Source organism: Schistocerca serialis, chromosome 1 (assembly GCF_023864345.2).
Source record: "Schistocerca serialis cubense isolate TAMUIC-IGC-003099 chromosome 1, iqSchSeri2.2, whole genome shotgun sequence".
Taxonomy (NCBI): Eukaryota; Metazoa; Arthropoda; class Insecta; order Orthoptera; family Acrididae; genus Schistocerca; species Schistocerca serialis.
Window position 1 is genome coordinate 460,137,584 of NC_064638.1, and position 16,670 is coordinate 460,154,253.

Here is a 16,670-nt window from a genome sequence, read left to right on the forward strand (position 1 = left end):
TGCATTATCCAGGGAAGATAATCTGCGGTGGTATTCCGTTGCCTTCCGCAGTTCTGGAGGCCGCCCCTAACATGGGATACAGACGCCTTTTGCAGCCGCCCGCTCCGGGTCAGACGCTGCATGAGAAGTATAGGTTGGAAAATGAAAGACCCCTAGCCCTCGAAACCTAATAGCGTCAGGGTCGGAAAAGAACAAGAGCTGGCCGAGGGTGGCCAGATAGGAAAGATAAGAGTGAGGAGCCTGGCATAAGTAAGTGGAAGCAATGCCAGGACTCAGCTCGGGGCCCCGTGGTCGCCAGCCACATATCACTAGGTGTGACTCTCTCTCTCTCTCTCTCTCTCTCTCTCTCTCTCTCTCTATATATATATATATATATATATATATATATATATATATATATATATATATATATATATATATAAAACGAAAGCGCTGGCACGTCGATAGACACAAACATACACACAAAATTCTGCAGAGCAGAATTGAAGTCTTTCCGCTCCCGGGATTGGAATGACTCCTTACCCTCTCCCTTAATACCCAAATCCTTTCGTCTTTCCCTCTCCTTCCCTCTTTCCTGACGAGGCAACCGTTGGTTGCAAAAGCTAGAATTTTGTGTATATGTTTGTGTTTGTTTGTGTGTCTTTCGACGTGCCAGTGCTTTCGTTTGGTAAGTCACATCATCTTTGTTTTTAGATATATTTTTTTCCCCACGTGGAATGTTTCCTTCTATTATATATATTAATAGAGGGAAACATTCCACATGGGAAAAATATATCTAAAAACAAAGATGATGTGACTTACCAAACGAAAGTGCTGGCACGTCGATAGACACACAAACAAACACAAACATACACACAAAATTCAAGCTTTCGCAACAAACTGTTGCCTCATCAGGAAAGAGGGAAGGACAAAAGGATGTGGGTTTTAAGGGAGAGGGTAAGGAGTCATTCCAATCCCGGGAGCGGAAAGACTTACCTTAGGGGGAAAAAAGGATGGGTATACACTCGCGCACACACACACATATCCATCCACACATATACCATTCGTATGTCACTTTCATTTGTTAGCAACCTCACCTGTGGAAGCAATTTCATTTCCAGGAAAATATATGCAAGGCACAATTACAACCAATTCAGTATTGTGCAGGAAGCATTCTGGGAAGGAAGTCAGGCTTGAGTTGAACATACCACCAAGAACATTAGAGAGGGAGCAAAAGCTAGGAGTGGGTAAGGATGACAAAGGACCCCTGCCCCACAATATGTACTAGTGTACCCATTAGCAGTGAAGGACAAATAAATGCTAATCAGTGCCTCTTGTATTCAGCAAATAGTTATCATGTGTGTCATATAAGGTGTCACAGGAGTAATCACCAGTATTCAGGGATATAACAGGAATGATCATTCGAAGCAAAAATATGAGCTCTAAAATGAATACTTTAAGAAGCTATGAGCACTTCATCTCCAATACTGTGAAACAAATCTCTTCTACTGCAAGCTCTTTGCTTTCCATATTTTGAGAAATGGTAGTATGTGCAAAAAAAGGTCCAGTAAAAATGGGCTCCAAAATGTATACCTTAAGAGCTATGAGCACAACTTCATCTTCACTACTGTGAAACACATATCTTCTGCTGGACAAGTGCTTATAGCTCTCAATGTATACACTTTAGAGCTCATGTTTACCAGACTTTTTTATTTGAATGAGCATTCCTCCTTGGACACCCTATATACTCAATCTAGGCTTTTCCATCAATGCACTTTTGTTTTTAGATGATCATTTTGTAGTTGAACTAATCATGCACCATAAACTTATCTTTTTCTTTGTAACAAAAGAAGGAATGAGAGGAAGAAGGAAAGATATTTAACTCTTTCATAAGAGATGCACTGTAATGATAATTCAACCGAAATTACAATATAAAGGTAATACACCTATCAAACATAATATGAGCTACTTTCCACTTGTCAGATGATTTTTAGTAAGATTTTGACTGCTTTCAACTGACTAAAATGTTTATTTCTTGGTTTTTCATATTTTTCAGATAAATTCATTTACAATTACTATTACAACATATCTTAAGGACAAATTAATTCACAAATCAATAACATTACATTATTTAAAACTTGATAATTTACATCATGAGCTTGATTGTGAACATAATGATAATGGCAAACACAGTTTGGTAAAGAAGGAGATCAACAATGTGCAACTGTTACATTACAAAATATTATTACAAAGGACTACTGAAGGCACTGAATTCTGTAAGTTGTTTCAACATGGACTGAAGAGAAAGTGAATGCTGTATGCAGTTGATATCAAACTCATTATCCCCAGTCATGCAATTGGATTGGCCCATAATGATCAAATAAAATGTTTACATTACATACAAAGTCAAGAAAATTCTTTCAAAGTTCAAAAGTTTCATATTAATTTTTCAGAGTTAAGCTAGATGAAATTAAGGAAAGAATACCTACTACAACATTTTACGAAAATTTGAATCCATGTTAATCAGTGAGATGCAACTAGTCTGAACATAATCAGCAACAAAAGTTGCTATCTATTATGCATCTTGATTAAAATTCAATCCTGTATGATTGCTGTAGGAGATAGCAAAGCGAAACATGGTACTGATTCACCAATGATAACTGACACATAGACATTATCCTTTCTGGTCAATTTTTTTAATAGCCTGACAAAAATGTTCTGTGAATAACTTCATTATTACAGCACATTTCTTAATCTCTCTACAGTCAAACACATTCATGACCTGAGAAGTATTTATGGATCCAAATCTGAAATTGTGTGAGTGCTGACTTCAAAAGAACTTTGTGTATTACAGTTTAATTAGAGGTACTCTAATCAAATTTTCAATTACATTAATTGGCAGACAAATTTACCATAATCAAAAAGTTACATTCTGTGGAGATTGTAAACAAGAAAAAGACTGCAGACAGCTTGACAGAAAAGTTTAGATGATGTTGAGAACAGCTTTTGGGGCAACTGTTTTCAAGCTAGAAACTGGTGAGGAAAAGAACATTACAGCTTTCATCACCTGAATGATTGATGTACAAGTTCAATTCATTGCATACACCTTAATTTTGTGATTTTTTTCATTATTATTTAACATTTTCTATAAAAAGTTTGTGATCTGCCAACAAAACATTTTTCTCTTCAGTCTTGATGAAGATTTACATGAATATGTGATGAACGACCTGGGGCAGTGTAAAAGTGGCAATCAACATGTATTTCTTATTTTAAAAAGAAATATACTATCACAAATTATTGGCAGTGTTCAGTTATTATATACCATGTACACAATGTACTTACTTTCTAATTCATTCATTTTTCTGTATGAGAAACTACATACATTTTCTGCAATCACATTGATGTGCATTTATATTTTGCTTCACTTGGCTTCAGCATAAAAACCAACCCTCTTTTTTTTGTTTTGTTTTTAATGAACTCAGGTAGCCTCTTTCCCCCTACACCCATTTCTGGGAAAGGCTGTGCAATAAGATTATCTTTGACGGTATTGTGAATGTCTTCCTTCTACACTTTCACACAGCCTTTCCATTAGTTATAAATTCAACAGCACACAGTACTAGAGAAAATTATTAAGCATGAAGCTTGAAATACAAAGGCAGCAAGATTATACTGACGGACTTTCAAAAGTTGTTTTCTGACATAAGTTTATTTAGAAAACATATTAGAGAGAACTTAAGTTAGGTCTGTAGTATCTTTTCCAATTAATAAATGATCAAAAAATAGTTGCTAATGTATCTGAATGAGTATCTATACGCATCACAAGCAAATATCGAATGGTGTGTTGTAAACAGTACGAGTGTGAAATCAAATTTATAATACAAGCTTTGAGTTCTTGGACAAATGTGGTGTGTTTCAGGACCCAAAAATTCTGTAAAAGTGTAACTAGAATAAAAAGCACTGTACTACCTTAAATTTTTGCTGGTACCACAAACACAAAGCAAAGAGGTAGTTTCCTGTCATAAAAATAATGTCAAACACGTTATTGTGTAATAAAGGGAAAATGTAAAGCTGCAATTAATGGACCCAAGATGCAAAACTACCATGTAACTTAGATTCTCATGTGAGTATGAACCTAAAATGAAATGTGAGTAAAAAAAATACCAGGAAAATGATAATTTCTAAATAGCCCTTTACACAATGAGAGAAATTTAATTTGTGACACAGTACCACCAGACCCATAACCATGAGTTAGTTTAATAAAGTAACAATGAATTTAGTCTGTGGGGAGGGGGAGTGGACAAAACTTGCAGCTTCCCTTCCAAGAATATCTGCAAATTTGGGTATATACCCATTGTAAGTCAATATCTTTTTCTCTTGTATTAATTACTGTTATGCTTATCTGAGAAATGATTAAGTAAGTTTGCACAAATTGTAATTTACATTGGGTAATTATGGACAGTTTAGTGTACAAACAATGCAAATAGATATGACAATAAGGCACGAGAAAAAATCTGTGTACAAAATTTAATGAGTTGTCCTCCCTTCTGTTTCATAAATAGATTGCTTGTGTGTTCCTGATAATGTGAATGTGACTTGCACTGTGAATATGCAGAACCCTATTAGTTGTAAGATACATACACAAGTATTTTACTCCCTGAAATAGGTATTAGTACACATCCTTGATTTCTACTAATTATTTCACAATGTTAACCTAACTGAAGAGAACTATAGTAAAATTTATTTTTCACTTGTTTGCTAATAAGGCAATTTTGACACCATATATTTGTTCTTGTAATAATGATAGGTAAGCATTCATTCACATATATGATAACTGGTATTTCCAGTTGCACTCCAGCTGAAATACCATGAAATCTGAACAATCCATTTCTTTTATGGCGACAATAGCCTTGCATTCCCTACTTATCAAAATTATTTCTCAAGAGTTATGATTGGTGTTTATGTTTCCCCTCCCTTCTTATTCCTAACTATTTTTGAATAAGTCAGAAGCTTAAATTTTATACTTGTTGGTGTACTACATCCTTGGGTTGGTAAGTAATTTATGTAGGAAGGCAAACATTTTTTTATCAGTGAAGTATCTTTAAAAGTGATGGCTTCTGGTGCAGAAAAGCTTCTCTCTCTTAATACCACTGTCTATGAGGAGAACACAATCTTAAAGTACCTAGAGAAGTAATGTCCCACCATGGAAAATCCAGTATGGAATGTAACAATATTATGAAAACGATAGTTGCTACTCATCATACAGCAGAGATGCTGAGTCGCAGATAGGCACAACAAACGGACCACCAACCTCAGCAGCCAGATACTGCTGTCATGTGTATGCAAGTTGTGTGTGTGTGTGTGTGTGTGTGTGTGGTTTTTTTCTTTTTTTACCCTCCTAATGAAGGCTTGTTGGCCGAAAGCTCATTTTCTGACAGTCTTTTTATGGTGCCTATCTATGACTCAGCATGCCTGGTGCATGGTGAGTAGCAACTATCTTTTTCATAGTATTGTTAGGGAAATAATACGTAATTATACATGTCCATATGTGAAATAAAGTATACTTTAACTGAAGGGGGGAAAAGCTTTTCAAACCTCAGTTACAAATTCTAATTATGTAGATGGCTTTGTTTTTCAGTATAATTATTTTTGGCAACAACTGTTGTTACTTTTTATATTACAATAAAACTCAGCTCCTTCCCAAGCTATGGTAATTATCTCTAATGAGGCTCTCATGGTTACAATAAAATAATAGTTTATGTAACATCCTGCAGTTGTTGCTGCAAAAATAACTCTCAAGTAATGCTGAACAGCCCAATAGTCTCTTACAAAACAGAATAATAATTGGCTTGAATTTTTAAAGTTTCTGTCAAAAAAGTAGGCTGCTCAAGGTTGCTCCTTACGTCTCCCCCCACTTTGACCCTGACACTGGTGTGTTGCCATGACAGGTGCCAGCAGGTCAGTCGTCACAATTCGCTACTTCCGTATATTTGGTTTTGCTTTTTTGTGAACTTATTCTGCTTTACAGACAGTTATAAAGAGTAACATTCTATGCATAGATTAGTTGGTAGTCCATATATTCTTAGTGTATGCCGGGACTGAATGTACATTAGAAAACGAACTAAATATGTAATGTTTAATTAAAAGTTATTCAATTAACTTGCTTGTGATGAGGGAGCCAGAATGAACACTACTTTGCCCAAGTACAAAAGTTGACAGCAAAAGCTTGTGGAGTCACAGAAAGAACAGTGCAACATGTTAGTGATTAACTTCTTCAGAGGCTGTAGGTGTGAATGCTTTCTTCCATTCACCACATAAGGGATATAAACTGGAAAATAGATTTACTCAAATGGATGATTTTAATAAAAAAAAGTATGCTGTAGGAATGTGTTAGAATACTACAATAGAGGATAGTATCCTAGGTCTAATGAAGTCCACGACTAATACAAAATTGAGTATAAGGGCTTGAGAACGTTCATTCTTCCCCTTCTAAATGACATTGGTTTTATGACCAGAAAATGTGAGGACGAACAAAAATTTCTTATGGAACAAAGGGATATTGCTACCTTGGGAAATACATTTTTGTTAACTATGCATTTATTGCATACAGAGGACAACAAGCCTTATCTGAATGAAACTTGGTTTTCGCAAACCCATAGGAAGAAATATGTCTGGCACCACTTCAAGGAAAATGGTGGCCCAAAAATATCTACAGGCACTTTTGTATAGTGAATATTGGTGTTTTGGGTGGGGAAGAGTTGCAAATGTAATCACTACAGGTGGTAGGGAATATTTTTAAGGGAAGCCATCACATCAAGAATCCTGGCAGTAATATGCAAGTACTTGTATACTGCCGTGACTGGAATATCTTGTTAGTAGGTGACACGAGACAAAAACGATTTTGGACTAAAAATAAGAGATGTATAGCATTTTTTTTCAGAAATATCACTAACATTTGAAAATACCACTAACTGGCATTGCTGACATTTCTTATGGAACAAAGGGATATTGCTACCTTGCGAAATAAATTTTTGTGAACTATGCATTTATTGCATACAGAGGACAACAAGCCTTATCTGAATGAAACTTGGTTTTCGCAAACCCATAGGAAGAAATATGTCTGGCACCACTTCAAGGAAAATGGTGGCCCAAAAATATCTACAGGCACTTTTGTATAGTGAATATTGGTGTTTTGGGTGGGGAAGAGTTGCAAATGTAATCCCTACAGGTGGTAGGGAATATTTTTACGGGAAGCCATCATATCAAGAATCCTGGCAGTAATATGCAAGTACTTGTATACTGCCGTGACTGGAATATCTTGTTAGTAGGTGACACGAGACAAAAACTATTTTGGATTAAAAATAAGAGATGTACAGCATTTTTTTCAGAAATATCACTAACATTTGAAAATACCACTAACTGGCATTGCTGTAAGATGGTGAGATGACCTTGACCCACCTATTTTTGTGAGAATCATTATAACTCTTATTGCAGCTCGTAACACATTACAGAGTTAAAAGGAAGGAGACACACAGTATTAAGCTCAATGTTAACCAGAGAGGAAATGGCATTATAAGATTTTTACTTTATTACCTCTGGCTTTTTAACCAATGAATGCTGTTGAGGGTGAAAAATATGTGATGCCCCATGAGTGAACTTGCTGAAATTTTCTCATCAATTCCAAAAAAACAAGCAATATACGTCTTCATGCCCTACATTCATTAACCCATGTAAATATATTATTCTCATACACGAAGTCAACAAGTATACTCTAATAGGTTTTGTTGACTTATGATTTTTAAAGAGATCTTGGCATCTATTGATTAGCTAACTCATTTTTACAATTTTTATGATGTGACACAACAGATACAAGGAACACATTACGGATGCAGACTGGCATGTCCAACCTTCTCACTTATTTATGCCACAATTTATAATGTACTGTGCAGTATTGTTCACTGACAATGTTAACACATTTTTCACAATAAAAATTTTTTTAAATGCACACAAAATTCAGTAACAATAATACACCCATTGTAGGGATTTGTTCTCCCTATAAATACAAAAGCTACTTTTTCCTTTTTCTTTTCTATCTTTCAAAATTTTTTAAGAATACCAGAGCCAGTACAAAACCTACAATATGCACAGGTTTTGACAAATTTAATCATATTGTAAACAATAAAATCAGCACATCAAATGATTACAGAAATAAGAACAAAAAGCTTATACACTGCCACACGTAGAGGCAAATTATTACCATAAAAAGAATGACAGATATATGTATAGGTATATATATCTATGAATATATGTATAAACAAAGTGCCTTGCACATCTGTGATATACCACGACATCTGTTTCAGTGGCTTGGCAACAAAAAAGTGAATATAGTTTGTGTATGTGTGTCTTTACATATACCTCTTTTCCACATCATATGCTTCTTTTAATTAAAATTATTAGCTGTGATCCATTCCAATACTGAACCAAAAGAACACACTCAAGATACAAACATAAGAGTCAACACTATAAGGGCATGTGTTAAAAACCAAATAACTTAGGATTATTACATTTCTATATCATAACTGTCAAAAATTGATTTTACTTTATCATCTACTGACAAAATATTCACAGCCTGCAAGACATTCTGAAGTTTACCGTAACTGTGGCTAGAGCTGTAATGGAATATTTTAACAGTTGTGACTCAAAATACATTAACCAAATAGTCACCAGAAGTGTAAAGAAATAAAAATTACATTTAGACAACTCTTTCACAGAGGATAAAGATCTCTAGGAAAATATTAACATAGTAAAATACACAACAATTATTAAAATATGTAATTAAACTCTGGAGAATAAGATAATCATGTCAATTCTTAAATAAATTACCTCAAAGGATGATTTACATTAGAAAATGAACGAGCCACTACAAGCTTCAGAGTAAAAGATCTAATACATTTTTTCATTTCACATACTGTTTGTCGAACTGCAATGGATGTTCCATTTTCATTTTTAATATTGTTATTACTTATCATAAATTATTTACATGAATCCTAAACTCAGTCTACAGAAACAAACAAAACATACCATTCTCATATAAAATAGAACATCCTATATATGCCACAAATAAAGGTCAAGTTGGTTTTGTGTGTTAAATAGATTTCTAAAAGTTTAACAAGCACTATGCAGTTTATGCAAATAAGCTACTGGCAGTGATAGCTAGTTCTTTTAAATCTGAATACTATACAACAAATCCTGTGCATATAAACAAATGCGTGGTAACTGCAAAGTAATTACACATTACTTCAGATTCTTTCAACAGCACACCATTAATCCAAAAACGAAATTCTTACTTCCTTTTGGCAGTGAAAGTCAGTCTTATCACAAAATCACAATTCAAATATTGCATCGCTTGAGTCAACACGTGTCTTAAAAGGAAGAAAGTAGATCACTACCAATGATCCAATACACAAAATTGTGTAATAATTAATGCCCTGTGACTTTAACTCCAGAAACTACCATAAAATATTTTTCACTTTCATATTTTGTTATCAAATTACAGCTTTACATAGTCTCTTAATTTTTAAGAAGCTCATCACATAACTGTTGATTGCAGCACTAAATTTGTTGGACATTAATACACTGTCAAAAATTTAGTATCAATTGCCCTGTAATTTCTTAGGCAGGTGTTATACTGTCTTCCTAAATAAGCAATTCTCATAATTGCTTCAAGTAACGTTCTCGTTAATTATTTACACTTGAATTGCTTGTGACCTGATACTCAGGTTTTTCACATTCCACAATGTCCTAATAAATAGAAACTGTACAAATATATTTATCCACTGTTCAAAACATGAGGATAAAACATGAGATCACCCGTTTGACATTCATAGAAATGTTTCGATGTACATCCACAAATTACTTCCCCTATTTACAAGATGCACATAAACATGCAGCAGGCAGATTGTCACTAGTACATATCCTACTGCCTTTCTTTCAACATGAGGTCAGTCTATGCAGCACATCACTTTATTTCCTTTTTGTCTTGATCTACAGTTGTGAGTCTTCGTAAAATTACTTTATATTTGTATTAAAATATAACTCTGAATTCTGCATTTCACTCTTTTCATAAAAAAAGGCTTTATATATAATGTGAAATGTTTCACTTGTAGAAATATATCTTCCACTCCCCAGTAATGGAGATCATGCATAGTGAGGATTCAACACAAATTTTGCAGCTTAAGCTCATTGTTCCAAGCTTGCTGCAGCAGACCATTACCTACTTGCTAATGCTAGCATTTGTAGTCATCATGATGGTAGGCTCAATTGATTTGATGGGCTTTTCTGAAAAAAAAAAACAAAAATTGTTTGTGTTACACACCTAATTAACATATTATATCACAAAGTGCATATAATTAAAAAGTTGTGGAGGGAGAGGGACAGGGATCAACAACTGCCACACAGATTTTTATGAGCTTTTGGCCTTATTGATTTTAATCTTTTCTGCAGTACATCACTCTTACTTTTCAAACGTCACAGAAGCTGTTCTGGATACCTTGCTGCCTTAGCACCAGTACACTTTTTACTTCAGGTGCGCTAGTCCAGCAGCTACTGTTGTGGGTTACAGGTAGTTTGTTACCTAAATGAAATTTCTTTTATTGTATGAGTATACTGATAAGAATACTTTAGGTAGCTAAATGCTACTGACACTCTTAGAGACTGTAAGGATTATGTATAATGATTATGGAACACTGTCACTGTTTGTAAATTGATCTAAATATGCATCGACCATATCTACTTTACATTCTATAATTTTAAACTAAATGAGAATATACATAAAACTTTGAATACTTGCATAATATCATCAGATAATGTCCCCCCTATCAATGGTGAAACTAAAGAATTGGGGAAAATACAATTGATATTATGCTAAATAGTCTGGCAAGTTAGGAATGATATAAAACAGTTACGTTTTAAATTTTATGTTTTATAACAATTGTCTTTTTTCTTAACAATTAAGGAAAAAACAGGTCGCTACTTACCGTAAAGAAGACACATCAAGTTGCAGACAGGCACAATTTAAAGACACTCAGATACAGCCTCCAGTCACAGCCTTCATCAGTAAACACACACACACACACACACACACACACACACACACACACACACACACGAGACTGACGACTCCAGCATCTCGAGCTGGAATCCATTCTGGTCCCAGATACTGGAGTTGGCAGTCTCGCGTGCGGGTGTGTGTGTGTGTGTGTGTGTGTGTGTGTGTGTGTGTGTGTACTGACAAAGGCTATGGCTGAAAGCTACACGTGAGTGTCGTTTAATCACGACTGTCTGCAACTAGATGTGTCTTTTTTTACGGTAAGTAGCACTCTGTCTTTCCCTACATCGTTAATACTCCTACCTGGAGTTTTCATTGTTTGATCTGTCTTATTCTTAATAATTAATTACTTCCAAAAGCATTATGTCACACTGAATAGTGTAAAAAAGAATCAACGAGCTATGTTACAATTTAGGACTTTGTCCAGGATATTTCAAACAATCAACAGAGGCAGAACATGTTACATGGTCCTGTGTTTGTAAGCTTCAAATTTATAATTAAGTGCAACAGAATGGAAACGTGTAAAAAAAAGAGGCTTCTTAATCTGCAAATAAATCTGTTATTTATCTTAAGAAAGCTGTTACTATAATGAAGTAGCAAAAAGGTCACCAGGTGAAATACTTGCTACAGTCCTTGGATTGGGGGAGTGACAGGAAGATGGGGAAGCGGGCACTACCACACAAGTTGTCATGTGCTCTCCAGTGGATAGATGGGAGGAGGCCACGACTGCAAACCGAGAAATCAATGGCCAAATACGTGCCATGTGTGCCACACTGAAATGTGTGGGGGCACCTGTATTTAAGAGGCAGAGGTCGAGTTGTGATAGCAAATTTTCCACCTCCCTACCTTGGCCAGTAAGCACAGCGGCACCCCACAAGGGGTTATGCGCGTTAAAATCTCCCAAAAATAGGAAAGGTTTACGGAGTTGATCAATCAGTGCAGTCAATATGTTCAGGTGTACTGCACCACCTGGAGGTGGAGACAGGTATTTCCTGCGTCGTCCTTATCCTTCAAGAGAGGTTTGAACGGGCACAGGTTCACTACATAGTAAGTTCAGGATATAGACACAAACTCCATCTGACACTCTATTATAGTCACTACAGTTCCTGTAATATCCCTTATAGCCACAGAAGGTAGTGGTCTGCAATACCTGGAGCTATGTTTCCTGGAGGGCAATGCAGAAAGTAGGTGTAAAGCTTAACAGTTGCTGTAGCTCAGCCAGGTGGTGGAAAAAACCGCCGCAATTCCACTGGAAGATTACGTGATTGTGAGACTTGGAAGACATGAAACACTCAATGCTGCCACCAGATGAGAGTGTGTGCGAGGGAGGGCACAGTGAGATCTAGGTCCTCAGTGGACACCAGAATCTCCACGTCATCGTCAGACACAGAGCTTGTGGGTAGTGGTGGTGTGGGTGCCACCGCAGTGCCTTGCTTCTTGGGGGACTTTTTCTTTTTTGGTTTCTGTCGCTGCTCCTTAGGTTTTTCTGACTGCGAGGGCTTCACTGATTCTGTCTCAGTGACTGAGGAGGACCATGAAGCCCTACGACCGACTACCCATGGTTGCTTCGGCCACTGGCGGGTGTCAACTTTACCACTGATAGGAACATGGGAAGGGAGTGACCCAAGGGATTCCTTCCTGGCAAGAGGAGCTGAAGAAGGCTTACGCTTCTCCGGCTGAGTGGGAACTGACATCCCCGATGGTTGGGGGCGGGCAGTGTTCCTGAAGTAGGTTGTGCAGGAGCAACAGGGAGGGAAGTGCCCCCCACCATCAACGGGGCAGGTGGAGTCTGACGGCTCTGAGAGCTAACTGTATGCGGCAGAATGGAAGATGGTAGAACCGTTGTCATAGCGGCAGCCTAGGTTGACGTCATATGCACAGGATGTAGCCTCTCGTATTTTCTCTTAGCCTCAGTGTAGGTCAGTCAGTCCAGGGTCTTTTATTCCATTGTTTTTCTTTCTTCTGGAGAATCCTGGCAGTCTGGCGAGCAAGGCAAATGGTGCTCTCCACAGCTGACACAGATGGGAGGCAGGGCACAGGAAGTATTGGGATGTGAAGGGCGTCCACAATCCTGACAGGTGATGCTGGAAGTACAGTGGGAAGACATATGGCCGAACTTCCAGCACTTAAAGCATTGCACTGGGAGAGGAATATATGGCTTTACATCACAGTGGTAGACCATCACCTTTACCTTCTCGGGTAATGTGTCACCCTCAAAGGCCCAGACAATGGCACCGGTGGCAACCTGATTATCCCTCGACCCCGGTGAAGGCACCAGACGAAATGGACACCTCACCCTGTAAATTGGCATGCACCTCATTGTCCGACTGCAGAATAAGGTCCATGTAAAACATGATACCCTGGACCATATTTAACCTCTTACGGGGCGTGATGGAAACAGAAACATCTCCCAGCTTGTCACACATGAGTAGTGCCTGTGACTGGGCAGAGGATGCTGGTTTGATCAAGACCAACCCTGACCACATTTTGGACAAGCCCCCCATCCCCCCAAACTTGTTCTCTAAATGCTCCAAAGGAAACCTGAGGTTTCATTGACAAGAAAGATTCCCCATCAACTCTTGTACATACAAGGTACCGGGTTGAATAAGCTTCGCTGCCATCCTTAGCCTGGCATTCCTCCCATAGTGTGGCCAGGAAGGGAGGCGGAGGGGGGGGGGGGGGGGGGGGAATGATTTGGGGTCATATTTCTTAGCATTGAAGTTAGACCTTGACTGCTTAGAGAATGTTGGTGTTTGACCACCAGCAAGAGATGATGTACTACACTTTATGGTGGGTCATCCACCCTGATGCCACCCACTCCAACCAGGGACTCTCCCCATGGGCGCCACTCAGCCACAGCAAAGGCCACCTGGCAGGATGGCCATTGCCAAGAGACCCGATGCCCCAGGGCGACAGGCAACTACTCCTTGGCATACATGGGGAAGTAACAGTGCAGGCATGACCTGTGTGGTCAGGGGGCTACAACCAACAGGGTACATGGTGGCCCCACCACAATGGACTGGCTCCCATGCTGGATATCAGGCACAAATGAGCTGAGAAGTCCATTATCGTCGACAGCGGAGAAAGCGATACTGCACAGAGGACGGAGGAAAACGAGCCCAGGAGGGTGACCTTGCCCAACAGCTGGAAAATGAGCAGAAGTGCGGATCCAGGTCGACGAAGGATGTGAAAGGGCTCGGCGCATGATGGACACTTTGCACCATGTAAGGCATCCTGCTCCAATTGGCTCACTCTTCGGGAAAATTTTGAAAAATGGAGGTCACACCCTACAAGGGACGATCACATAAAGGCCGAAACGTGTGAGACTCCTTTTAGTCGCCTCTTATGATAGGCAAGAATACCTTGGCCTATTCTAACCGCTGGACCCATAGGGGGTAGGGGGGTGGATGTGAATGGAGAGAGGGAGATATGGGGGGAGGGAGGGAGGGAGAGAGAAAGAGGGGGGGGGGGGGGAGTCACTCAGAAGATAGACAGAGAGGGGGGAAGGAGGGGGCAATGGACAAAGAGGGGGAATGAAGGAGATTAGCATGGAAGGGGAAAGGGAATGATGGATGGGTGCAATGGCAGAGGGTGGCAAACAAAGAGTGTGGGAGATGAGAATAGGAAGGAGATGATAGGACAGAGAAATGGAAACTGTTAGTTGGAGGCTGTGGAGCAGTAGGTTAATAAACACTATGTGATCAAAAGTACCCGTACATTTGCAAAAACATATGTTTTTCATATTAGGTGCATTGTGCTGCCACCTACTGTGAGGTACTGCAAATTAGCGACCTCAGTAGTCATTAGACATCATGAGAGAGCAGAACTGGGCGCTCCGTGGAACACATGGACTTTGAACATGGTCAGGTGATTGGGTGTCACTTGTGTCATACGTCTGTACGTGAGATTTCCACACATCTAAACATCCCTAGGTCCACTGTTTCCAATGTGATAGTGAAGTGAAAATGTGAACAGACATGTACAGCACAAAAGTGTACAGGCTGACCTCATCTGTTGACTGACAGAAACTGCTGACAGTTGAAGAGGGTTGTAATGTGTAATAGGCAGACATCTATCCAGATTATTACACACGAATTCCAAACTGCATCAGGATCCACTGCAGGTACTATGACAGTTAGGCAGGAGGTGTGAAAACTTGGATTTCATGGTCAAGAGGCTGCTCATAAGCAACACATCACCCTGGTAAATGCGAAACAATGCCTCGCTTGGTATAAGGATCATAAACATTAGACGACTGAACAGTGGAAAAACGTCGTGTGGAGTGTTGAATCACAGTACACAATGTGGCGATCCGATGGCAGGGTGTGGGTGTGGCGAATGCCCGGTGAACATAATCTGCCAGTGTGTGTAGTGCCGACAATATAATTCGGAGGTGGTGGTGTTGTTATGGTGTGGTCGTGTTTTTCAAGAAGGGGGCTTGCAGCCCTTGTTGTTTTGCGAGGCACTATCATAGCACAGACCTAATTTGATGTTTTAAGCATCTTCTTGCTTCCCACAGTTGAAGAGCAATTCGGGGATGGCGATTGCATCTTTCAACAGGATTGAGCAGCCTGTGGCGGAGTGGTTACAATAACATCCCTTTAATGGACTAGCCTGCAGAGAGTCCTGACCTGAATCCTACAGAACACCTTTGGGATGTTTTGGAATGCCGACTTCGTGCCACGCCTCACCGACCAACATCGATACCTTGCCTCAGTACACTTCTCCATGAAGAATGGGCTGCCACTCAACCAAGAAACCTTCCAGCACCTGATTGAACATAGGCCTGTGAGAGTGGAAGCTGTCATCATCGCTAAGGGTGGGCCAACACCATATTGAATTCCAGCATTACCGATGGAGTGTGCCACGAACTTGTAAGTCACTCTCAGCCAGGCGTCTGGATACTTTTGGTCACATAGATTGAGGCTGAGATGGAGGTCAACACCCAAGAAGGTGGCACACTGGGTAGAGAAAGACCAGATGAAGTGGAAGGGAAGGAAGAGTTGAGGTTACTCAGTTGTTTTGTCATAGCAGTATAGTTAGTATCTTAACACATACATCACCAGAATAACGTAGACCCATATTGTTTTTCCATTCACACAAAAAAACCAATACCCACTGAAATGATGTGTATTTTGAGGCAAAAAGGGAAAGGAGAAGAGAGGCAAGGAGGAGGGAGGAAGGTAGAGAAAGAGAAAGAGAGAGAGAGAGAGAGAGAGGCAGGGTGATGGACTGCAAGTGGGTGGCTAGTGGCTCAGAGAGAGGCAGTCAGTTCAAAACTCCCAACACCCAGCCTGCTTCAGGATCATTGACGATATCTTCATGATCTGGGCTCAGGGCTAAGATGCCCTACCCACATTCCTTCACAACCTCAGCACCTTCTATCCCATCCATTTCACCTGGTCTATTCATTGCACCACCTCCCCTGCACAATGATCTCCATGTCTCCGATGGCTCTGCTCACACCTCTGTCCACATTAAAACAACTAACACAAATAGTACCTGCATTTAGACATCTGTCATCCTTTCCACACCAAATATTCCTCTCATACAGCCTTGTGGACAACTTACCTGAGTCCCCTACCCA

The 16,670-nt window shown here is 39.1% G+C and overlaps 1 protein-coding gene across 1 annotated transcript in view; it reads right to left on the minus strand.

The window, feature by feature from the left end:
- Positions 1–1,988: 1,988 nt before the first annotated feature.
- LOC126473238 (histone demethylase UTY) overlaps positions 1,989–16,670 on the minus strand; it is a 224,612-nt gene continuing 209,930 nt past the window's right edge. The window contains exon 21 of the mRNA XM_050100158.1: positions 1,989–10,314. Within this exon, the coding sequence (XP_049956115.1) occupies positions 10,279–10,314 (36 nt within the window). The 3' untranslated portion in view covers positions 1,989–10,278. The remainder of the gene's footprint in view (positions 10,315–16,670) is intronic.